The sequence below is a fragment of the Triturus cristatus genome, chromosome 8, assembly GCF_964204655.1.
Source record: "Triturus cristatus chromosome 8, aTriCri1.1, whole genome shotgun sequence".
Taxonomy (NCBI): domain Eukaryota; kingdom Metazoa; phylum Chordata; class Amphibia; order Caudata; family Salamandridae; genus Triturus; species Triturus cristatus.
Genome location: NC_140591.1, coordinates 931,881,280 through 931,906,862, shown reverse-complemented (window position 1 = coordinate 931,906,862; position 25,583 = coordinate 931,881,280). Strand labels below are relative to the sequence as shown.

The 25,583-nt window shown below is 43.1% G+C and overlaps 1 protein-coding gene across 14 annotated transcripts in view; it reads right to left on the bottom strand.

The window, feature by feature from the left end:
* The window catches only part of DMD (dystrophin), a 7,596,173-nt gene that overhangs the window by 2,949,249 nt on the left and 4,621,341 nt on the right, over positions 1-25,583 (bottom strand). For all 14 annotated transcript variants that reach the window (XM_085622447.1, XM_085622454.1, XM_085622449.1 and 11 more), the window contains one exon: positions 9,704-9,851. In XM_085622447.1, the coding sequence (XP_085478573.1) occupies positions 9,704-9,851 (148 nt within the window). The remainder of the gene's footprint in view (positions 1-9,703; positions 9,852-25,583) is intronic.

Below are 25,583 nucleotides of genomic sequence, written 5' to 3'. Positions count from 1 at the left end.
TTCAAACCTTAGAAACAATGGACATCTGAAAGAAACAACATCTAACGCCTTATAGCACATCACCACTCTGCATACTTATGTTTATTTCGAATCTCATTGTTTTTCTCCTCTCATATTAGTGTACATACCATTCCTGTACTTCTATCAAAACATGTGATTACGTGATTATTGAAGTTAAGATTCTTGCCTCCCACATGTTTAGAGTAGAAACGCTTTTGAGGAGAAATGGCTAAGCAATCGTGGTTGTTCAATTTATAAACATATATTTATGTGTGGTTGTATTCTATTTTTTTCATTTAGGAGGTTCCATAAGCATTCCTCTATCAATACCTATAAAAGCAAGGCAGTGGATATTGAAAACACCACAGTTTTGCAGAAGACCCATGTCAAAGATATTTGGAAATTTGCGACTGACATTGAGGTAATCAGTCAGAAACTGAAGTACCCGAAATTCACAATTGCAGTAGAATCTAAAGAAGAGGTTTGAGATAACAAGCAAATCTAAAAAAAAAAGATGAGCATATGAACAGTCAATTTTGTGTGCCCATACTGATTATAATTACAAAGAACTTGAGGGCAGATTTACTAAGGATTTGCATTGCCCTTGCATTCCAAAAGCCGTTGCAAGGCAACACTAGTCCTTAAATGGGATTTACATAGCCACATAAGTGGGCATTTGCCCACCTTGTATGACTTATATGACTATGTAAAGAAATGTAAAGCAATGTAGCAACTTGCCTGTGACGGCTCCACTAAGGTGGAGGAGCATCGCCCTATTACACTTAAACCAGCGAAAAGGGGAAAAATAAAATTATAATAACAAAGTTATTTATCGTTTATTAGTGGTTGCTGCAGGCTAGGTTAGGGCAGGGTGGGGCTGGTGGCTCAGGGTGGAAGGGGGAGTGGACTGTGCACTTTACATATTCCCTACCAGGCTGTAATGGACAACCGATTTAAAAAAAAGGCTAATCGCCATTTGTAAAAATTCAATATGATTTTTAGGTTATAAAACTCACCTGATAAGACTGGCTGTGGAGGGTTTGCGATAAGGCTTCTGTTAGAAGAGGGGTCTCTAATTGGCAGAGGTATGAACCTTTGTCCAAGTAGGGACCCTTGCTTCTAGTCAGGGTAAGGGAGTTTACACTATGTAGATAACAGCTGCACACCCCCTTGATAGCTTGGCAGGAACAGAGAGGCTTATCCTAAAGGCAATGTGTAAAGTATTTGTACCCAAACACACAGTAACAAAATGAAAACACCACAAATGGACACCAAACCAGTTTATAAAAATAAAGTGTTTCTATCTAGACCAAACAAGACCATAAACAACATCCACCATACATGTATCAAAATATGTATTTTAGAACAGTTATTTCCAAAACAGCACTTCTAGAAACAAAAAGGGTTGCCGCGAGTAGAGATGAATACAAACAGGTTGTAAAGGTGGCTAAGCAGAATTGGGAATATGATAAATGGGAGGATATAAAAAGAGCTCTTATCAAAAAGGATATGAGAGAATTTTGGGCAATCATCAGATCTGAATCTAAGGAAGGTCTAATAGCAGACGACCCTAATATTGCTTCGAGCCAATGGATTGACCATTTTCAGAGCTTATACGCCCCTTCGGTTCCTGTTATTGAGACCTTATCCCTCCCTGATTTGAATGATGAAGTCATTGATAATATATCTCTAAAAGAGGTGGAAAGGGCTGTAAACAGACTCCCAGCAGGAAAGGCACCAGGCCTTGATAAAATTCCCGGGGACTTATATAAGCACAAACCAGAAGTATGGACCCCTTATCTTTGCTCCCTTTATAATGCCATCCTCCATGGTGCTTCCATTCCTAATACCTGGGCAGGGGCCGAGATAGTCCCGGTTTTTAAGAAGGGCTCTCCCCTCTTGCCAAGCAATTACCGCCCGATAAGTCTAATTGATGTCAGTCAAAAGCTCTTTGCGCGTATCATTCTAGATCGAGTGCAAGCCTGGATGGATGAAAAATCAATACTAACTCCCTACCAGGCCGGCTTTAGAGAGAAGACATCCACGGTAGACCAACTTTTTCGTTTACAACTCCTTTATTGGAAAACCGTGAGGGTAGAGGGTGGCAGCCTCTACCTTATCTTCGTTGATCTCAAAGCAGCTTTTGACCTAGTTCCCCGGCATACCTTGTGGGCGGTTTTGGCTGAGATGGGGATGCCCGCCTGCCTACTGGAGATTATAAAACGGCTCTACAATGACAATTTCGCTCAAGTAAGGTGCGGCAAGCGGGGCAACTTGACTCCAAAGTTCCCTGTTAACCGCGGTGTTAGACAGGGATGTGTTCTGGCCCCTACCTTATTCTCTCTCTACACCAATGCACTAGTGTCCCACCTGAGGGGAGTCAAGGACATTGATGCCCCCAAACTTAACAATGAGCAGGTGGTTGCACTAATGTTTGCCGACGACACCCTTTTGGTGTCAAAATCCCCTATGGGGATCCAGCGTGCCCTCGACAGTTTTTCTGAATTTTGTTTCCACAGAGGACTCGAGGTTAATTCCTCGAAAACAAAATTCATGGTATGCAACCCACCCAAAAAAAGTGCCCCTAACCCGACTCTTAATGGTGTTACCTTGGACAGGGTTGTAGTGTTTGAATATCTAGGCATTACACTCTCGGATAGGATGGATTGGGGTCCCCAGTTAGCAAAAGCTAAATTACGACACACACAGACTTGCGGTGGGATCCTAAAAATCCACAGAGCATCCATCTCCAAACCGATAGCACCCACCATTGAGATATACAAAGCACAAGCTCGGGCTGCAACTCTCTATGGGGTTGAACTATGGGGGCACTCTTCAACTGGAGACATCGGCAGATCAGAGAATTTGTTCCTAAGGTCGTTACTGTCCCTACCACCTAGCACCCCCCTTATACCACTCAGAATGGACCTGGGAGTTAATTCCATCCAAGATGAAATTGCCTTAAGGCCTTTATTGTACTGGCGTAGGTTGTGGGCAACACCGGAGTTAGTGAACTATCAAAACGACCTAAAAACATTATTGACCCCACGCGGCATAGATAACATACCGTGGCTACTTTACATTAGAAGGGAGCTCACTAGATTAGGGTTTTCTGCTTTATGGCACCATCCTGAAACAAATGCTACAAAAATTTCGAGAGCTGAATTGATAAACACATTTTGGTCTATTAACAAAAATATGATGTTTACCAATACTAAATTGGGCTCACTGACTCTGGACTTTTTTAACACTAAAATGGAACCCAAAATGGAGCCAGTTTTGGACATAATTGAGCCCAACATCTCCAGAAAACTATACATGCAATTTAGGTATGGAACTTTGCCCTTGAGAGCGTTCACAGGAAAGTGGTCGGTAGACAATCCTTATGGTTGCCCATTTTGTGGTGCCACAAGTGAAACTGACTTACACGTTCTCTTTTTTTGCCCCACATATAAATCTATTAGAAAATGTTGGCTCCTTCAATTATGTAGGAATCTGGGGACTACACATTGTAAAGTTGCCTATAGAATCCTGAAGACTGATACAGCATTACCTATAGTCTTCTCGGTATCACGTTTCTGGCATGCTGCGTGGCGAAGGAGATGTTCCCTTCTATCGCTTAAGTCATAATTTTTACCAAATAGCTATCCATTTTGCGTATCACTGCTTTTATCTACACTTTTAACTTTTTATCTTTTTAAACACTGTTTTAACGAATTAATCATGAATTTACGTAATCTTTATTGTACATTCCTTTTTATGAACTGTAATTCTTTTTCTATTGCAAAATATGTATGTTTCTGTGCACTGTTTATCTTTTATGGTCTATGGCCGAAATAAAGATTACTTTGATTGATTGATTATAAAAATAAAGTGTTTCTATCTAGACCAAACAAGACCATAAACAACATCCACCATACATGTATCAAAATATGTATTTTAGAACAGTTATTTCCAAAACAGCACTTCTAGAAACAAATAGCTCCACCTGCAGCTATTACACCTTCATGACAATCATGAATCCAAAGTACAGCGCCTGCCACGAGTTGCGCACCTCTGGGCACAGAGTTGAAAGGACCCCTGTAAAACAACAGTACCTTGGAAACAAAGTCAGGAGATGATGCACAGCATCGTGGAGGTGAGGCATTGGTGCAGAGGCGAGGCCAGTTCCTTTATGCAAGAGTGTAGACGAGGCATTGAGTCCGTGAGGAGGCAAGGCCTCGAACCGAGGACATGGGAAGTTAGGTGGCATCAGTGATGAGGCATCTGTTCCGGAGAAGCAATGCGACTTCGAGGACTCTCTGAAGTTATCCTTGGCGTTTCTCGGCTCCGCAATAGTGGGATGCAGGCGCTGCAGTCAAGGGGTCAGTGCAAGCACTGGTGTTAGAAGGCCAATAAGTGCAGGTGTGGGCAGGCATTGAAGTGCGTCGAAGCTGCGGTGCAGGCAAGGGGTGGTGTGTCACGACGTGCACTTCATGAATGGTGACCCCGGCCCCAGTGCAGGTTGCGGCGTTGTTGGCGGCATCAATGACATTGTCAGACGTCAGAGTTGTTTTTCTTGCTTTGTAGCACCAATCACACAATTCTCAGGGCCCAACAACTGGAACTGGTGCCTTTTTTAATGCGGTAGTCGACAGAAGAGTCCTGGTGCTGGTCAGTTGGTTGCAGATGAAGTCTTTTTGGCCCTGAGACATCAGAACAGGAGGCAAGCACATACAAGCACTTGGAGATTCTTCTTCAAGCAGGCTCACAGCAACTTTCCAGTCTTTGTCCTCTCCTTGGCAGAAGCAGCAACTGCAGGCCAACCCAACAAAGCACACACAGCAAAGGGGCAGTACTCCTCCTTAAAGCTCTCCAGCTCTTCTCCTTGTCAGAGGTTCCTCTTGAGTCCAAATTCTCTGGGGTTTAAGGTCTAATACTTATAACCCATTTACTCATTGCGCCCTTTGTAGCAAGGGTCTCTGAGCCCATTCCAAACCAGTTCTGTCCTCTCTGGTGCAGCATCACTACACAAGGTGGAGAGAGCATTGTGCAGAGGAGACTCTACCTATGCAGGTGCTAGTGAAACTTCTCCCACCACTCTAAATGCAGACAATTTCTATTCAGCTCAGCTATGAGACACCCAGGAAAGGCAGGACACACCTCAACCCCCCTTGTGGCTGTTTACAGTGAATGCACATCCCCAGCTCCTGCCACTCCAAAACCAGCTATCAGTACACAAAATAGCAGAGGCACACAGAATGGTTAAACAAGAAAATGGCTACTTTCTAAAAGTGCCAATTTCAAACACACAATTTAAAAACCATCTTCCTAAAAAGATGTAGTAAATTCTGAGTTCAGAGAACCTAAACTCCATTTCTCTATCTTGTCCCAGTGGAAAGTTATACTTTTTTTTTTAAAAAAGAGTTTTATATAGCGCATTCTCGACCCAAAGATATCAGGTATCAGAGCGCTTTACATGACCACCAGTTTTGTTACAGACGGACACAATAATTTTTGTTAGGCACGCTAGTTTTAAGAAGTTACAAAGCAACTCCCATGTTAGTCTATGGGACAGATAGCCTTTCAATACTGAAAAACGAAACTGGCAGTAGTTCACTATCAGGACATTTAAAACACACCAGTACATGTCCTAGCTTTTACATACACTGCGCCATGCCCATGGGGGTGCCTTGGGTCTACCTGAGGGGTGTATTTCATATAAGAAAAGGGAAGGTTTAGGTCGACATGGTAGTTTAAAACTGCGTGTGGAGAAAATGCAGTGGCAGATCTGAGATACTTTTGAAGGGCTACTCATGCAGGTGTCACAATCAGTGTTGAAAGCCCACTAGTAGCATTTGCTTTATAGACCCTGATCCCATACAGTGCACTGTACTAGGGACTTACCAGTAAATCAAATATGTCAATAATGGATATCCAATCATAATAACATTTTACACGAGGAGCACTAGCACTTTAAAACTGATCAGCAGTGGAAAAGTGCCCAAAGCATCTAAGACAGCAAAAACAACATCCAGCATGCCATAAAAAATGCAGTAGGTAGAGGCAAAATGACAGGGGAAACCACTACAAGGATGCCAAGTCTAACAGCTTCTTACACAAAGGCCCATATTTATCAAGGCTTTGCATCTAGCTTGCATTACGCAAGGGTGACACAAAACCTAAATGAGATTTATCAGGCCCCGCAAGGGTACCTTGCAAGGCCCTGCATTTCTTGATAAGTCTAGAGTAACACAAGGCAGTACAAATCATTGCCTTGCATTACTCTGCAGCAGGGAGGGACCGGTATTGGGTTATCACCCCTCATCAGCCAGGCTAGCTTGAATCGGGTGACACAGAAAGCAGGGGTCCCATGTCTGGGAATACACATCCCACTTAGGGCAACAAATGCAAAAGAATAGTTGATGAATGGAATGCTGAACAAAACAAACATTCACTCCTAGTCAAGAGAGAAACCAGCCCCAGGATGCTTATTTTCAGTCCAGGGATGACCTGGCTTGGCAGTTCGATCTGGACTGTTCCCATGAGGTGCAGGCTCAAGACTGGTTTGCATATGGCTGGGTCCAAACTGGGGTAGCATGGTGAGAAAAAGAGCAATGAATTTTATCCAGATCTCTTGACCGGGGTGAGTATTTGATTTGTTCAACATTTTGTCCATCATTTCTTTGTGCAGCCAATTTTCACCCTAAGTGGAGTGGGTATGCCCAGACGTGGGTCCCCTGCTTGTTATGCCATTGTATTCAAGCTAGCCTGGCTGATGAGGGGTGATACCCCGAAACCGGTCCAAAGATGCTTCTTTTCAGTGAAAGAAGGCCCTGGCCTGTCAGTTCGGGCTGGACTGTTCCCAAGAGGAGCAAGGTCAAGGCTGATGTGCATATGGCTAGATCCAAACTTGGGTAGCTTGGTGACCAAAGAACAATGGATTTAACCCAGATCTCTTGACTGGGGTTGAATGTTTGATTTGTTTAGCATTCCATCTATCATTTGTTTGTTCAGCATTCTTTATGAAGCAGGCTCGAATTTTTAACAGGAGTCTCGGATATTGGAAAGGATATATATTAATCCTTGAAAATGTGTAAACTAAATGTGTGAGAGATGTTTAGGTATTTTTGATGTTGCTGCACATGAAAAAAGCAACCAGAAGGGGTATTGTGTGACATCTTTCCAGTGGCTTGATGTCACAAAGATATGAGGGAGACTGTGATTCAAGGCCGGACACAAAATACCTAGTGGTAGACTAGACATGTTTCAGTATGTGGGGGCAACAAGGGGAAAGGTCTTTCCAAATGATGAAAGAAATCTACATTTTCATTAAATCTTTTGCTGTTTAAGTGCTAACGCCACATGACTCTTCTCTGTCAAATAAGCCTCAGAAACTAAATGTCCATGGTCTCCTAGAGTAGCATTTAATGCCCCTGGATCATGGGCCCCCTGTGGAACTGGTCTACATGACAAACATATAAACGTTTAGAAATATATTGTGCACTCATACACAACCGTATCATTCACTAGAATTGTTACAAGCCATCAGCGGTGACTCCTGACATGGCACCTTCTGATTTTAGTTGGAGCTTGGAATTTTTATGGCATGGTTTCACTTGAAAAAGGAATATTTTGGCAAGTGTTTACACCTTATCCAAAACTCTTCATAAATAACACTGGTAGGCACGGTTTAACTACACAGGTCGTGTTGCTCAGAAGATGGCCTATTTTGGAGAACTCACTGTTGGCCGTCTGTCCTTATTTGAGGTCATAATATAATTAATCTCCAAATGGGTACAGCCACAGGAAAAGAGGGGTACCTAAGTTCAAGGTGTCCAGCATAAATGAGTGGAGTGCATTGTCTACAGCTTTTGAGTTTAAGGGCAGTATTTTACTTTTTAGCTCTTGTGAAAGTCTGGACACATTGTGCAAGTAACCGGATTTAGGGGCAACTGCATGCAACAGAATCTTGCATCTTTTACCATGGATTGCAGATGTACTTTATTGTCCATCCACAAGAGCTGAGTAAGATAAACAGCATGGTCAATTGTCTATGCTTAGTGAACTAGCACCTGTAGTGCTTCATCCTAGTAATTTCTGCTCCTCCAAAGATATTTGTTTGTAAACACTTGGTAAATCAAGTGCAAAATACACTGCATACAATGTTATCATCACATAAGTGAATACACATGATTTCATGATACCCATATTAGGCTAAAACACTCACAACAGGACTTCCTATATTTTATTTTGTGGATATGAATGCCATTTTTCTGGCATGATTTTATAGGGAAATTACTGGACAGGGTTTTAAAAGTTACACATATGCTGACTTGCTTTTTGTCATTTTAAAAATGAAAAAGTAATCTGCAATTTATATATATTATGATATGGTTGGAGCAGGAAAACCTTTGAAAAAAGGTCACAGGATATGCTAAATAACCAACAGCAGTTGGAATGGAAATTTCATTTCAAAGATTCTTCATCCATGGGCGCAACAAATTCATTATGAGGAAATAATTAATGTGGGTCGCACAAAAGATTAATGAAATGCAAATGTGATTTTAAAATAAATCCATAGCATGAAATGCACTGCAGGCACAAAATAAAAGGCACATAATGATGACTTAAAATTAAGTGCCTTAGTAAATCTCTATCTTTTTTTTTAGTATTGTAGATCTGCTAATTCCTAAAGGTAGTCATTATATCCACTACACTGATGACACACATTGTGCTATGACTTAGATGCAGGAACGGATATGAAAATACATTTTAGAGTCACACATAGGGGCTGGAACACATCCAAAATCTCTCTCTATATATAGTGTGAAATTCAAAAAAGATTTAGAGAATTGATTTTATGGCACTACATCAATGTCCGTAACATCGGCCTACAAAAACATTGTATCCACTATTTCAACTATGATTATATTGTTTAGATAGGTATATATGCATGTTTATGGACTCATATGTTATTACACTCTAATTACCTTGCAATGTAGTTGTTAGGCTTATGTAAAAGACGCAATATATTTGTAATGTTATCTATGCGTGTAGTATTGTGAGGGGGTATCTGAGAATCAAAAACTCACTCACAGTTCCCTGATGTAACCATGCAATCGCAACTTGGGAAGTTTCATGATGTAGCAAACGATTGATAACCTTCTTTAGGTCCTTATCCCATCAAGTACTAGTATCACACAGCAGTGGGCTTAAGGAGGTTTAGAGACCTGCAGGGACCAGCTCCACTAGACTACAAGTAACAAAACACAACAAGACCCCTGGGTCTACAGAGAAAGATAGAAATATAGAGTGATGGAGTGTCCCTTTTACAGGATGATTTCCCTCACCCACCCATAGTTGGCATGCTTCATCATAGGGAAACCTCCTCGCATTGCAAAACTGGTCGCTAAGCGGGCTACAACCCCCTCTCTGAGAGGGAGGAGCTCAGGGATATTTTCAGTGTTTCAGAAAGAGGTCTCCAAAAACCACTAAGTAATCTGTTAATAGCTTTGTACAGAATGAAACCTGGGAAACGCAGGTCTGTAGTGTGTACTTTTAGGCAAATGTTTTCCATAACAAGATTATCCAACTAATCACTGAGAAGTTGTCTTTCAATTAATCCTGAATTTAGCATGTTGAAATCTGTACAACTGTGAAAGAGCTTTCTCATACAAGATTGTGGAAGAAACAGTTCAAGAGAGTGGATTATTTCACCTACCGTGACTTTTTCCAGCGAGTCTTTCAGTTGCTGGTCATTTCCTGCTTCCAGGGGAATGCCAGCAATGCTTTCTGCTTCTTCAGACCAATAGATGAACTCATTGAGATCCTCCTGCAACTCATTCAGGTTGTCCTTTTCTTCATCAAGCCTGTAGAAATTGCAATTGATTGATGAGCAATCATTCTGACACCAAGTACATATGCAATGGCAGTGAGGGGATGGTATTAAACAAATTTTTAACGTACACAGCTAAAGGTTAAACATCAAATAGGAAACTCCTTTGAGACAAGTAATAAGTTATTTGCATGATCAAATGTAAAAATCCTTGACCATATGCCTTAGTTTAAAGTCCCAGTATGTCTTGTCAGAAATTAAAACAGTTACCAGCAAACAATTAAAAATCTGATTATCTTATGTTAAAATATGGAGGTGCAATGAAATAAAGCACAAGGGATTAAGCAGATACGGAAGTCCCCAACATTTCACAGTTGTTCTCCAATGAGGGATTGGAACTAATTCCTCAAGATATATGCCATCATAGCAGTACACATATTAAATGTCTTAATTTCCTCATTTGTACATCTGAAAATAACCATTAATATGCTTTGCAAAATCAGGCTCTTACAATAAATAAAAGCAGGCAAAATATCAGGAATTATTTGATTGATTTAAACAAAATATAGCAAAAGCAACAAAGCACACTTGGTAGCTTATGTTAGTAATGTAGTGAGTCACTGCAGCAAGCTTCTATACCACTTCATTGTTTCCTGCTGATAAAACGGATATTTCATAAAATTGTAATCCCAGAAGAAGAGCTGTCTTGAAAGAACTAAACACTGCAGGAATGTGTCACTTGTCAATTTTACGCTGTAGAGATTTTATCAGTCAGTCGACCTGTCCCTGAAATGTTTATTTTTCTCTGCATTAGGTCTGGTTACCCTTGGGCAAAATGTGTTATGGTCTTGATGCCTGCTATATTATACGAAACTGGTAAAATTTTAAATCCTGAGCCTCAGTAATGTTCTTAGCATGTACAGTAGGGTGGGGTGCCGTGTGTTCAGGTGTATAAACTGAATATTTTGACAAATAATAACATTGTTTATTTGTGCCGTTGTGAAAGAAATGGGTTCACACATTCTGTGGTCAGTGAGGCCCCCACCAGAGTATATATGCCATTCCTCTTTGCAAAGTTTAAACCGTAATTATTGATCTTTCAAATCAATAAACAGTTTAACCTATGCCATATCACCGTTGCACATAACCACCAACACAGCATAGTTGTTAATAGTAATGTGGTGGATGTATGCACTTATACAATGCCTCAAATCACAGACAAATAACCAATTTCTATAGCAGTTTAACTAGATTAAAGGATACCGAAAGTGTTGAGAAATTGAATGAGATTAGGTAGGCACAGACTATTAGAGTACAGACTGGGTAATCAAGAAACAGTCATATTAATGAGACAGATTCAAGTAAAAATGTTAGTTTCAGAAAATGAAGTTATGTCTTCCTTTAGGAGAAGACAACATTTTCTATGATGCATCCTAATTGAAGTCATAATTCCAGTCTTCAGGCCGCAGGGAGCTTTTATTTCTACAATGGCAGAGAATACTTTTCTTTGTTACTTAAAAAAAAAAAAAAAAAAAAAATATATATATATATATATAATGAAAAAAGACGCAGACATCTGCCCATATTCTTTAACTTGTTAGCTAAACAAATTCAGTATTCTTGTTCTGGAACTAAAATTCCATGAAATAACTCATAGAATGAAACAGTCCAAGTCATGAAATTCGTGCCCAACTTTGGTTCACTCTAGGCATTCCTTCTATTTGCTATTGAGAAAGACATATTTTGTAAATACCCCCAGACAGGAATATTTCTTGCGTTATACATTGTTTTATCATAAATCGCAATGTCTTTTTTTGGTCATAATAATTTGCCATAGTTCGTCTAGTCTGTGTGACCTATTTTTAAATATATGCTGTTTACTAAAGTTAGATAATTGACAGAAAAAAGTATTTATTTTAAATTAATTAATAGTGTTACATCTAAAAGATTGCTAGGTAGCCTAGAAATCCCATTACAGATTATCCCAGGACTGAGGTTTTGTGTGCCTAGCATTAAAATGTGCATTGATTAGATTCTGTTTCATAGTAGTGATTTAAGTGGTTGCTTGATCTCAATTTATGTTCGCTATTAATATGGAAGTCAATGCTGATTTTGAATTGTAGAGTTGTTTTCGTCGAGAGATGTCATTTCAACAAACCAATATTACTACTTTATTTTTTGCTCAAGTGATCATATTTTTTTATGAATAAATATACTTTCTGCAGTCAGTTTTCAATATGCAATCGGTAAAAAGCCACGCTATATTAAAAAGTGCAATTTAAAAAAAAACGAAATTTGCAAAGCGTGAAGTCATCAGTAAATATTTTTTTAACTTGAACTGGTGAAATACTGAGAAGTGCCTTTTTGGGAATAGAAAGAATACATAGTGCCATCTATCATTTTGCATGTGTAGCTGTTGAATATAGGGAAGTCAACCAGGCATCTAAGTTAACGTTTTCAGTTGGGAATGTTGACTGTTACACAAAAGCAGACTTAGGCTCTGATAACAGGTTGAGGACAAAATTCGGATCCCTGTGGAAACAGGAGTTTTTGCAAAAGGATCAGAATTAAGAGTAGTTTGACATTTTTCCCTTGACAAATGGTGACAGTGCAGAAAGGAAGGACAACCTGCAGAATTTGCCATGTTTAAAGTTAATTGTGCATGTTATTCCTCGTTTTTAAGTTGAAAACCTATGTCCTGATTTACCAACACTTTGCACTGGCTATGAAAGTGATACAAACCCAGTGCAAAAAGCTGTGTTGGGATTATCATTCCTACACAAATCCTAATTTGCCCTGGGAATTAGTTTAAAGTAGCAAAGTAGCACTATGTACTATTTTGCATCAGGGGCTTTTATCGGGCATGTTCATGCAACGACCCATAGGTTTTTACACAAATATCAGTGCACTAACATTTGTAAACAGTGATTCACACCAAAACTTATGCCACCTCAAGGCATAACAGTGGAGCAAGTGGGAAAAGTATTAAAGCATAGTTTTCGTCCTGGAAGGGTACTTTACAGCACAAACCCTTTGCGTTACAGAAGACACACACCCTTGCACTACAGTGCATGGGTGTGTGTGTGTTGGTATGGGGCTGCCAAAGTGTGCCAAAACTAAGTAAATCTTTCTTCTGGCAATATGAGGAATTTACTACACTCAATAAATACCTCACCCAAAAAGCCTGTAGCAAATACCTCATCCTATTCCTAACAACTTGCAATCAAGGTCCTGGTCTTTCTATGGCCTGCTTGTGATTACCAGGCATGGCTGGAAAAAGACGTTTCCCAGACTGAGCCAGCAGACATGTCAGCACCAGTAGGTGCTCTTAAGCACCTTCCAAGGCTAAACATTGCTTGCAGCCAGAGAAGTAAACCAAGAGAAATGTTCATTCCTTCATTTTTTCATATATTACGTGCTTTGTTTATAGGAAAATGTGCATTTATCAAAAGAATTGGGCTGCTCGAAACTTTGTTGAAAATACCAGGGTCGCAGAAGGCTATAGCCCCAAGTGCAGGTTTGATGAAATGAACATTCCAATGCTCTAATCAAGCTTTTGACTTTACTCGTTCTTCACCTGCGAGGATCCTCTGGGTCTGCAGAGATATGTCAAATTGTGAGCCAGACTGTGGTCATGGTAAAGGAAAGTAGGCATGTTCAATGACTCCAAATGTCACTTGCATGCGGTAGAAGCCAGAGGAGAAAAGAGAGGAAATACTCTGCAATCCTTACCTCTCCCACATTCCTGCCAAAAAAGCAATATTGAAGTACCTGTCAGGGCAAAGGGCTAATTTTAAGAAGCTGCAGCACCACTTTCTATTCTTCTATGACACATAGGGGTCTATTAGGATGGCGGGTGGACTCCTGTCTACCCACCACCCTAGCGGTGCAGGTACCGGCCGCCAGAGGTGCGGCGGTCCCGCACCACCAATTAGGATGCGACCGCCACCGTGGCGGTCGCATCCCGCATATATTGCATTGTGGTGGGCGGTGCTGTAAGCAGCACCAGCCACAATGCAATATAAGCATGTTGTGCATTGGCATGCACAACGTGACCGGCACCGCTCGGTGCCTACCACCTTGTGTATGCCAATGTTGGGGGGTACCTATGGTACCCTCCAGTGAATCTCCCCGTCCCCCGCCCCCGGTGGCCCGTAACGGTCCCCAACAGTGAATTCCTGCATGCCTTTCCATGGCGGAGTCTCTGCCATGGAAAGGCATCCAACAGCCGGCATCATAATATGGATGACGGTGCCTGCAAGGCACCGCCACCTTATTATGGGCCTTTTCCGCCCGGTAGGCAATTGTGACGATTGCCTACCGGCGGAAAAACAGTGGACAGTCTTTCCGTCCGCCGCGGTACCCCCGCCATGCTAATGTGGCGGGGGTAAAAGGCCGTCTGGCGGGGTGTTTTGGCATGCGGATCACCACCGCCGGTAGGGCGGTGGCGATCCGTACACCATCCTAATAGACCCCTTACTGTCACTGAATTACATTTGGGCTGTGCTTTAGAGCTGTATTTTAAGCCTGCTCCCGTAATTCCAATAAGATGGAGCTCACCTTAAATGGTGTTGACTTGATTATAGGGCTGAAACCACTCTAATTTTGATAGCACTATGGTTGCAACTATATGCTGGCTTGTCTCACGATTAAGGTTTTAAAATTCTCTATCTTAACCAGAGCCTTGGGCAACCAACGTTTTGTGGCTTCTGTACATAAAATTACTTTTTTTCTGATTGGACCTGGTGCCGCTTGCAGGCTGGGTCATTACCTCGTACTCTTGTGCTTCTGCTGATGCCACTTCGGAGGAGCTGATCGGCCAATTTGGAAGACAGACTGTTTGCCTGGGGGAGCAACTCGCTTGGGACTGCGAGGACCAGCGCGCTTCGCGCCCTGCTGAACCATCACACCTGAGTCCTCTTCCCGACCCCTCCCTCACTAGGCACTTAAAGCCTCGCGGCCCCCGCTTCGCGGAAGCCGCTTGCAGGCTGAGTCATTACCTCGTACTCTTGTGCTTCTGCTGATGCCACTTCGGAGGAGCTGATCGGCCAATTTGGAAGACAGACTGTTTGCCTGGGGGAGCAACTCGCTTGGGACTGCGAGGACCAGCGCGCTTCGCTCCCTGCTGAACCATCCCACCTGAGTCCTCTTCCCGACCCCTCCCTCACTAGGCACTTAAAGCCTCTCGGCCCCCGCTTCGCGGGTGCCGCTTGCAGGCTGGGTCATTACCTCGTACTCTTGTGCTTCTGCTGATGCCACTTCGGAGGAGCTGATTGGCCAATTTGGAAGACAGACTGTTTGCCTGGGGGAGCAACTCGCTTGGGACTGCGAGGACCAGCACGCTTCGCGCCCTGCTGAACCATCACACCTGAGTCCTCTTCCCGACCCCTCCCTCACTAGGCACTTAAAGCCTCGCGGCCCCCGCTTCGCGGGTGCCGCTTGCAGGCTGGGTCATTACCTCGGACTCTTGTGCTTCTGCTGATGCCACTTCGGAGGAGCTGATCGGCCAATTTGGAAGACAGACTGTTTGCCTGGGGGAGCAACTCGCTTGGGACTGCGAGGACCAGCGCGCTTCGCTCCCTGCTGAACCATCACACCTGAGCCCTCTTCCCGACCCCTCCCTCACTAGGCACTTAAAGCCTCGCGGCCCCCGCTTCGCGGGAGCCGCTTGCAGGCTGGGTCATTACCTCGTACTCTTGTGCTTCTGCTGATGCCACTTCGGAGGAGCTGATCGGCCAATTTGGAAGACAGACTGTTTGCCTGGGGGAGCAACTCGCTTGGGACTGCGAGGACCAGCGCGCTTCGCTCCCTGCTGAACCATCCCACCTGAGTCCTCTTCCCGACCCCTCCCTCACTAGGCACTTAAAGCCTCTCGGCCCCCGCTTCGCGGGTGCCGCTTGCAGGCTGGGTCATTACCTCGTACTCTTGTGCTTCTGCTGATGCCACTTCGGAGGAGCTGATTGGCCAATTTGGAAGACAGACTGTTTGCCTGGGGGAGCAACTCGCTTGGGACTGCGAGGACCAGCACGCTTCGTGCCCTGCTGAACCATCACACCTGAGTCCTCTTCCCGACCCCTCCCTCACTAGGCACTTAAAGCCTCGCGGCCCCCGCTTCGCGGGTGCCGCTTGCAGGCTGGGTCATTTCCTCTGACTCTTGTGCTTCTGCTGATGCCACTTCGGAGGAGCTGATCGGCCAATTTGGAAGACAGACGGTTTGCCTGGGGGAGCAACTCGCTTGGGAGAGTCAGGTCCAGGGCCATTCTCCCTGGCTAGAAAGTGTTTACCATCCCTTGTACGGAGGTCTGGAACCGTGGATCATGACTGCCAGAGAAACTGTGAGCAAATCCGCGCAGGCCGCTGGATCTGCATCAGGTACTTTGGACTCGTACTTTGCCAAGGCAGGTTCGTTGCTGATTGATGAAATAACCACCCTAGAAAGGCGCATTTCACAAGAAATAGATTGGGTTAGGAGATCTTCCCTAGGCCCCCTTGCTCAGGCAATCTCCCCAGTACAAATGCCGGAACGCACATTAATTGTTCCTGGGGGGAAAATTGGTATGCCTGCTCTACCTGAAACAAACAGTTTGTTTACGTCTATTATTGACTGTGATATCTCCGTCCCTGTAGAGCTTAGCATACTACCCTTTCCACCACCTAGGCTCCCTCCACCTCAGATTACCTCTAAAGCGAGTATCCCCGTTAAGGTCTCCACTACTGATAGGGCTCAACCTGCAGGGGGGCGAAAACCAAAAATTCCAAAACACAATTTGACGGGGGAAGTTAACCTACAGGGCGCAGAGTGCAGGGGGTTAGATTTATCCTCAACAAGGGGGGCACTTCTCTCATACACCCCGGCCCAGATATCCCCTAGTCACAATGCTATACCTCGACAGGAGATTTTCTCTCTTTCGGACATCAATTCTCTTATGAGGAAAATGCTCAATCCCCTAGAAGATCGCCTCGCAAAGCTGGAAATAGGTTTAGTGAACCTCCAAAAGGGAATTGATCAATTAGTGGACGCTTCAAAGATAGCTAGCCAATGCACGAAGCCCACACCAGCACCTCCACCTAAGGAAGGTTACCCTCCACTAAAGCTTACACAAGCACACGATCCCAGATTACCCACTTCAGAATCCCCAAATTTACAGACACCATCGTGTATAGCAAACACCAGTACCCACGAGACGATAGCGGCATCTGCAACACGGGTACAGGGTAATGGTATAAGATATAGGCCACTCAATTTACCCCCGGAGGCTATCCCGTATACAGTCATTTTAGCTGGCATCCCGGAACTTAAACCATCGACCAGAGAACCTATGGAGGCTCTAAAAAATAAGGTCATTCACTGGCTCTCTATCAACAGGCCTCTCCCTGAAGGTATTGTCAGTGAAGTCCTCATGGTAAGGCGAGTTCCATGGCTTGGCAATACCAGAAAAACCATCAAAGGAGACTGTGTACTGATTAACTTTAGGGATCCTCGCACAGTTACACACATATGTAGCTGGCCCTACAATGCCCTGGGGACTTCCATCCAATCCCTTCCCCTCTCTTTTTTCTATTCGTCTACTTCTAATGAACAGGAAGAGGAAGGGTGGGAACTAGTGGGTAGGAGAGGAGGTAGAGGGGGCCCAAGGGCAGGACGTGATTACCCTACTGTTGGTTTTCCCCGATATGACTATCCTCCCACATATAATAGGTTTAGCACCCTAGATATGGTGGATTGACCGAGTTCGATGGGGGGTGGTGGGGACCATACCCAACATAAGATTATAACAACTAACAAATATCTAGGAATTCCCATGGAGAAGGACCACCTGGAGCCCAGCCAAGTCAATATAGAGCGATGCGTAAGGGCTAATAGCCCTTTACGCAACATGCCTATGGTGATGGTTCCCCTGGCAGACAGATCTGATTCTAATTTACCAGGGGGGATGAACTCTGGCGAGGTCGAGTCCCCAAAGCCACAAACTGAGATAATTAGCCTCCCCTCGCTTAAGATTTTATCTTGGCATGTGGCGGGCATAGGCAACAAACTGAACAATCCGACTTGGAGTTCCTTCATTGAAGACAAAGATATATGCCTCTTCCAAGAAACTTGGGCGAGGCAAGATGTTATCCATACGGGCTTTGCAATATTTTCTATACATGCAACATGGGGGGGTAGAGGGCGCCCCTCAGTTGGCCTTGCAATTTGGGTGGCCAATGACCTGGGATGTAGTGCTGTTGTCCTCCCTTCGAACACGGAGGACATCTTAGTGGTAAAGCTGGAATGGCCAAACTCGCAAAGTCTCCTGTTGATGAACGTCTACTCCAGGCCAGTTAACATCACACAGGAGTCGCGTACCATCGAGGAGCTTGCATCCGCTCTAAATAAAATCCCGGATGGTATTCCTGTTTTAATAGGAGGTGACTTTAACTCCCACTTTGAGCCCCTTCTAGGCACTCTGGATGGCTTGGCCCAGGAGGAGGACCAGTTGTGGTCTATACCTCCCTCGCAGGCACCGGCCCCAAAAACATGGTCCCCTCTGGCCTTACAAATTACATCTTTAACCTTGAAATACGGCCTTCGGGCTTGTAACGGAAGGTTAAAATCTGACATCCCTTCAAGGTGTACATTCAACAGAGTGGGCAGGGAGTCAAGACTTGATTATCTCTTGGTTCCACTGACCTGCTGGTCACACATCAGAGATTTCTGGGTGACAGCTAGGGAAGATAGCGATCATAACGCTCTCTAACTAGTATATGACCATCCTGGGCTTGAGGTTAGGGGGAAACAAGGGGAGGCCTCTGAGGTGGGCCTGGTCCTAGAAAATAACAGACGTAGAGTGAAATGGGAGAAAATAGCTTCCCATCCCAGGAAGATACCCAAGCTATACGAGCGGCTAATTCCCATACTCGAAAAGGTCCAGGCACTCAAGACAATAGGCATCACCCAGGGCGCATACATACAATTGGGAGAGTTACATGAAGACCTGGATAAATTGGTCTCTATATTTCTAACCAATAGTCCAAAAAGGGTCAACGGAAGCACTCCTGGCCCCTCTTGGTATAATAGTGCTTGTCGCAAGGCAAAAACCGACCTCATGACTGCGATTAAAGCGGGAAAGGGCAGTGTGGAAATTAGGGCATGGAGATTGGCTTACAAGACCTTAACTTCCAACGCTAAAAGCGAATGGGAGCATCAAAGATGGATAAATCTTACTACCTGCCTGGCTTGCGGGGATTCGTGAAAATTCTGGCGCTGTGTTAATAGAGGCTCTGATGACTTGGCTCCTGCCATAGAGCCCAATATCTCTGCCAAGGTATGGCAAGACCATTTCCAGTCCCTTTACAAGATATCTATGGATGACAGGGCAAATTCCACCCAGCTGCCCAGTCCCTCTTGGAATGGGGTGCCGTTTACACTAAAGGAGGTCCGAGCGGCCGTCGCCGGACTGGCTTCAGGAAAGGCACCAGGCTTGGACGGTTTGCCGGGCGATTTGTTTAAGCAAGAACCAGACGTCTGGGCACCCTACCTTATGATTCTCTTTAATGCCATCCTGGGAGGCATGGCTATGCCTGGTACTTGGCTGGGCGCAGAGATTGTCCCAATATTCAAAAAGGGCTCGCCTCTGCTCCCAGCCAACTACAGACCTATTAGCCTCATTGATGTGCCACAGAAGATCTTTGGCAAACTCATGTTAAATCGCCTCCAAGACTGGATTGAAGAACGTGCGATTTTGAGCACATATCAAGCAGGGTTCAGAAGAGGTATCTCAACCATCGACCAAATCTTTCGTCTGAACCTTTTATACTGGAAGACAGTTGTGATCGAGGGCGGTAGTCTATACACGGTGTTCGTGGACTTGCGTGCCGCCTTCGATTTAGTGCCCAGGGATAAATTATGGGCTGTTTTGGCGGACCTCGAGGTTCCTGTTGATATTATATTAAACCTGAAGAGACTGCACCAGGGAAATTTCGCCAGGGTGAGATGTGGAAGAGGAGGCATTCTTTCGGAGGCTTTCCCCATTGACAGGGGGGTCAGGCAGGGCTGCGTGCTTGCACCGACCCTTTTTTGCCTTTTTGTCAACGGGGATATTGACCATTTTAGTAAGCTGAGTAACACCGACGCCCCCAAGTTGAATGGCAGCAGGGTCTCTGCTATTATGTTTGCAGATGATACCCTGCTGCTCTCCAAATCCCCCATGGGCTTACAACGGGTGTTGGACGGATTCGCGGGTTTTTGTGGGAGTCGCGGATTGGAGATTAATGCTGCAAAAACTAAGTACATGATCTTCAATCCGCCCTCCTCAACACGCGCGAGTCCCTCTATAGGGCCCTCCTGATTAGAATGGGTTTACACGTTCGAATATCTGGGGGTAACAATCAACCAGTCCATGACATGGGATTCCCATAAAACTAAGGCTAATCTGAAATTGAATCAGCTGGTGGGTGACATTGTCAAGATGACTAAAGGATTGACTTACAAGCCATTTGGCCCTCGCCTCCAAATCTACAAAATCCAGGCAAGAGGGGCAGTCACCTATGGAGCCGAAATTTGGGGGCACACTGTTGGCCAGAAGATGCAGGTCACTGAGAACAACTTCATAAGGCAATTGGCAGCTTTACCAACTGGCACCCCTCTTCTTCCACTCATTTCAGAGGAGTTGGGTCTCAAACCCATAACTTTTTGGTGTAAAATATGGAGTTCGCCGGAACTTTTTAATTATAAAGCTGAGCTGCTAGAGATCTTGCGTTTTCCTAAAACTGCACAAATCCCATGGCTAAGATATATAAAGCAAACTTGCGAGTTACTAGGGAGACCGGAATTGTGGTCCGATCCAGGGACTGCATGTCCTAGGATTTCGCGTAAATCCATTTCTAAGGCTTACTATGAGCATAATTTACGCGCTGCAATTACGAGTGCACGGGAGGGGTCTTTAACTGAGCAATTCCTGGGCTTCAAAGATTCATACCATCTAGAACTTACATTCGATGATATAGGCCCGCCACTGACAAGGAAGTTGTACATGCAATGGCGCTATAGCACCCTCCCCCTTAGGGCGCATACAGTTCACTGGACACATTCCCATCCTACAGTCCAATGTCCCGGCTGCGCGCACCCGCGAGAGACTGATTTACATATTATATTCTTTTGCCCAGCATACCAAAGAGCAAGGAATCATTGGCTTTGTCCACTCCTTAGAAATCTTGGTTTCAGGCAGTATTTGCCAGCATTCAGAATATTGAAAACAGATATATCTGCTTCGACTGTATTCGCTGTTGCAAAATTTTTAACATCAATGTGGATTACCCATTGTACTAAGTCAACACAGTCGAATGGATCATTGTGACGTTTGTAGTCTAATCATTTTATGACCAATTTTATTGAATTATGTTTTCATTTTTTTATGTATAAATTTACATTATATGCATGTTGCACTCTTTTATGGTCCTAGTGACCGAAATAAAGATGAAATGATGATGATGATGATTGGACCTGAATTGCATATGGTCTATGCCAGATCTCTGGTTTCCCAGAAATCTGGGTATATTTAATTAAGCATATTCAATCACGTAGAGACTAATAACTCCTTTGAATGATTCTCTCTTCACCTATGGGAATCTTGAATTTAACAACAAAAAACACTTGAAGCCATGAAGTAACTGACGATGAAAAGTTCCACTTATAATTAATAAGACCTTAATTGATGATCATGTTGTGAGTTCATCTCTTAGACTCTGTCACCTCAAATGAACAACCTTGAACATAAAGCCAAGTCTACACAATGTAAATGTGACATTCAATCTGTTTAATCTGTTTAATCAATGATGCATTTTTATTCTTTCCCTTTTGCATGCTGAGATACATTGGATAAAGGTCATTTTCAACCAGTTCAGGAATAAGAACAGTTAGAGAAACCACTGTCCTGCTCTGATAAACAGCCAATGTGAGAATGTAATATTACCCAATTGCTGCAACACCATGGGACATTGGGAGCACAAATATGTTTTTTTAAGATAGTTTTTCATTAACTGTGTTTATAGAAAGAATGTATCTTTTGTGTATACAACTCAAGATCCTGTGTTTTAAAAAGCTACATGTTTGATATTGTATTGCATAAAGCGTACACAGCAACGATTTCAAGCTTGGTTACTCACGTTTTACATTGTTGCTTATTTAACTGTATTACTGTTACTTACAAAAAGAAGCCTTGGCCATGCGAACTAAGAAGATATTATATATGCTATTTCTATGACAAAAATCAATGTCCCAATTCGGCAGATGATCTGTTTAGGCCCACATCTTTGTGATCTGCCTTATTAACAAAGACATGAGGTCCAAAAGAATCACAGTCACACAGTATCCTTGCTCCTAACTCACATCTATTAAGAAATATAGGGCTTATTAACAAAGGCATTTATGAGTTATGTGAAGTAGGACCCCTCCCATACTCTCAAATGTCACAGAGAAATGTCCACAAAATCTAAAATGGGAATAGTCGGAGAATATTCAGGGAATATTCATATGCAAATAATGCAAATAAAGTTGACTGTGTCTCTTTTGCACTTTACCTTAAAGAGAGTTGGACATTTTGCAGGTGTTTCACAAAGGCATTTATGCAAAAGTGAATTAGTACTCCTGCAGTACTGCTTCACATAAAAATAAACATCTTGAGCGAATTATCACTTTATAGTTTAAATTGCCCAGGAACGTTTTCCACCACATATAACTGTCTCTGAACCCAATGCAGCTGTATATTTATTTTCTGTGTCTGTTATTGTGACACTGGATTTTCATATTTTCTCAGGTGGGAAGTCCACTAGAGCTCACAACCAAGTATATGACCATTATGGCATCACAGGAAAAAATGCACTCTTTGGCATAATGGGAAAAATACATTTTTCACCACAAGTACATTTTAATATGAAGTGTCATTAAGGAACTTCCTTGCATTCTGTTTTCCACACTATCCCAGGGGCAAAATATTATGACAAGAGTAGGTTTTCACAAGTTACAAGACAAGGGGAAATCAGAACTACATAATTATCAAACAAACTTAAAGGTAGTAATATAAAGTGATGGTATGTATATTGATTGCATGTCTGTGCCAGTAACAATTTTCAAGAACTTTCAAAAAGCTACAATAAGGTACATTTAACCAAACATTTTACACATAAAGACTGCTTGAACTCTGTTGATAATTGTGAATGTGAGATCACAGTTTTTTAGATGTCATCAGTGAGGTTATCGATGATGTCATAGACCAAGTTATGAACTATTACTAGTGAATTTCAGTGCTTATTAGATTTTAAATTGTTGTGTTTCAAATGAGGTTTTTGCCTAACTATAATCTTTGCTTTTATCAGAGAGTTTCTGAGGCTTTTTTAATATAAAGTAACAATCAAAGAGGTATCCTTTTCACTAAAGCAGACCTAGCTTTGTCAAATGGTCAAAACACCATATATAAAAGGCAGGCCTATTAACTTTATGAAGGGATCACTCAGCACATCAGAATATATTAAGAGTTCCTATTGGCTTTTTAAAAAAGTCACCACAATAATTGAGCAACAACCATAATCCAATGTACTCCGTATTAACACCATAAACAATGCTTAATAATAATAATTGGCACAGTAAAATTCAAAATAAAGCATTTTTATTCAAAACAACCATAAACATGTGTTTGAGTCTTTCGTTAACATTTTTCAAGGCACAAAATGCAGCCATAGGGACAACCAAAAGTGAACCCCATACTCTAGGCGAAGAGCATGCAGTTCCAACTTAGACTACTTTAAAAATGCTCTCTTGGTGTCATGCATACAATAACCCAAGAGAATTACAGTTTTTTTACATGCCTGGGGGTGTGCTGTGCTTATTGCACCCCCACAACACTTTTATAAATTGTTGGAGCAGCCCCTGCCCCCTCCTTGGGGCACCAAGACAATTAGAATATTTAAAAACAAAACCCACAAGTTCATTATGGCGCTCCAGGAGGGAGCAGTGAATATTAAATCGGAGGCTTTGCTGCTTTAACACAAGCAGTGAGGTCGCGACTACATTTTATTTGTTTTATTCTGGGTGCCCTGTCCCACCCGGTCACCCACAGCCCAATTATTTTATATTGTTGGCACGGGGAGCCCACATCTCTGCTGCCCCCCTCTGCCGATCCATCTCTATGTCTGCCAGCACAATCATTGCTGACACAGGAGCCAGTATCATCCTGCTCTGTGCCTGCTCCATGAATGCAGGGAATTAATCTGTACTGTGTTCCACGCTCCCCCTGAGACAGGGAGTGGAAGGACACACCACAATAATGGGGCTGAGCAATTGTTCCCTTCCCACATCTAAGTGCTTTGAGGTCCAATGAATGGGGTCCTGGGACACCTTTCAAAATGCAGTGCTCATGGGTAGATGGGTATACCTGGGGACACCATACTTTGGAGAGGGGGCCCCATGCATGCCTCTACTCTATTTTAAAATACAATTTAAAATTCTGGCCCCCCTCCTACCCTAGGCCTTTGCCCACCTCAGGGGTGCGATTGCATTGGAAAAGGGCATCCATTAATTTTTTAGCCACAGTACCGTAAAACATTTAGGAGAGACCTTCACCCCCATAAGGCCTAGTAGGTGGGGGTATCCCTAGCCAATCCCCCTATATGTTCATTTATTTTTTATGCATACAGAGAGTGTCTCTCCAAGCCTTAAAATAGCTGCCAGACCTCTATGCTGATGTAAAGCAACCAATCATATTTTATCTTTTGATCTGCTATTCCCAGGGTAATCTTGCATGCTAAACAACTGTACATTTTGAACCTGAATTGCACAAAAAACAACTGAACGAATTTACAGCACATCACAAACAACATGCTTTCTAGCTAAACATATAGCTTTATGTAATTCTGTTGTTTGAAGTTTGTATAAGAAATTGCAGGAGAAAATGATGTCAACAGTGACCATGTCATGAGTGATGTAATATCTGAGGTTGTAAGCAGTGCATTGCGGGGGCGTGAGCTATAGTTAGCTCAGGTAACTATAACTGCTGAAATTCAATGGTTTTGTAGGAGTGGAATCTGAGCCTAACTATAACATCCCTGTAACCTCTGTTTTTTTCAGTGAATTTCTAAGGTTTTTTAATTGTGTTTCCTATCTAGAATGTCCCTTTAACCTTTGTTTTTTCATTGACTTTTTAAGGTCTTTCAAATTCTATTTCCTAACTATAACTGCCTTGAAACCATTATTTGTTTAAGTGAATTTCTATGGCTTTTTAACTAGTAGTTGTGTGTTGCAGGGTGGCGGAGAAAGGGGAGCAGTACCTCCAACCAGCTCTCAGGAATCCCGTTGTAAGGGACTTACTGGAGAAAACAGGAAAGCTTCTTTGCCCCCAAGGTCCCTCAGCAGCCAAGGGGACTTCATCCCCCAACCAATAGTGTGCCAGGAGGCAAGTCTGCTCACTCATACAGCAACTTACACACTCACTTAGAGACCCAGAGAACCACTCACATAACCACTTAAAGACCCACAGAGGCACTCACACAGTCACACACCCACACAGCCAGTCACACACAAACTGGCACATACTCATACATCTACTTACCTAGCCACACAACCACTCACATACCCACTCAAACACCCAGGTTGCAGGGACGTTATATTTAGGAAATAGCCTTAAAACCAAAGGTTACACTGTTGCTATAGTTAGGAAATAGCATTGAAGAACCATAGAAATTCACTGAAAAAAACAAAGGTTACATGGAATGTTAGACCAGGAATCATTGGTGT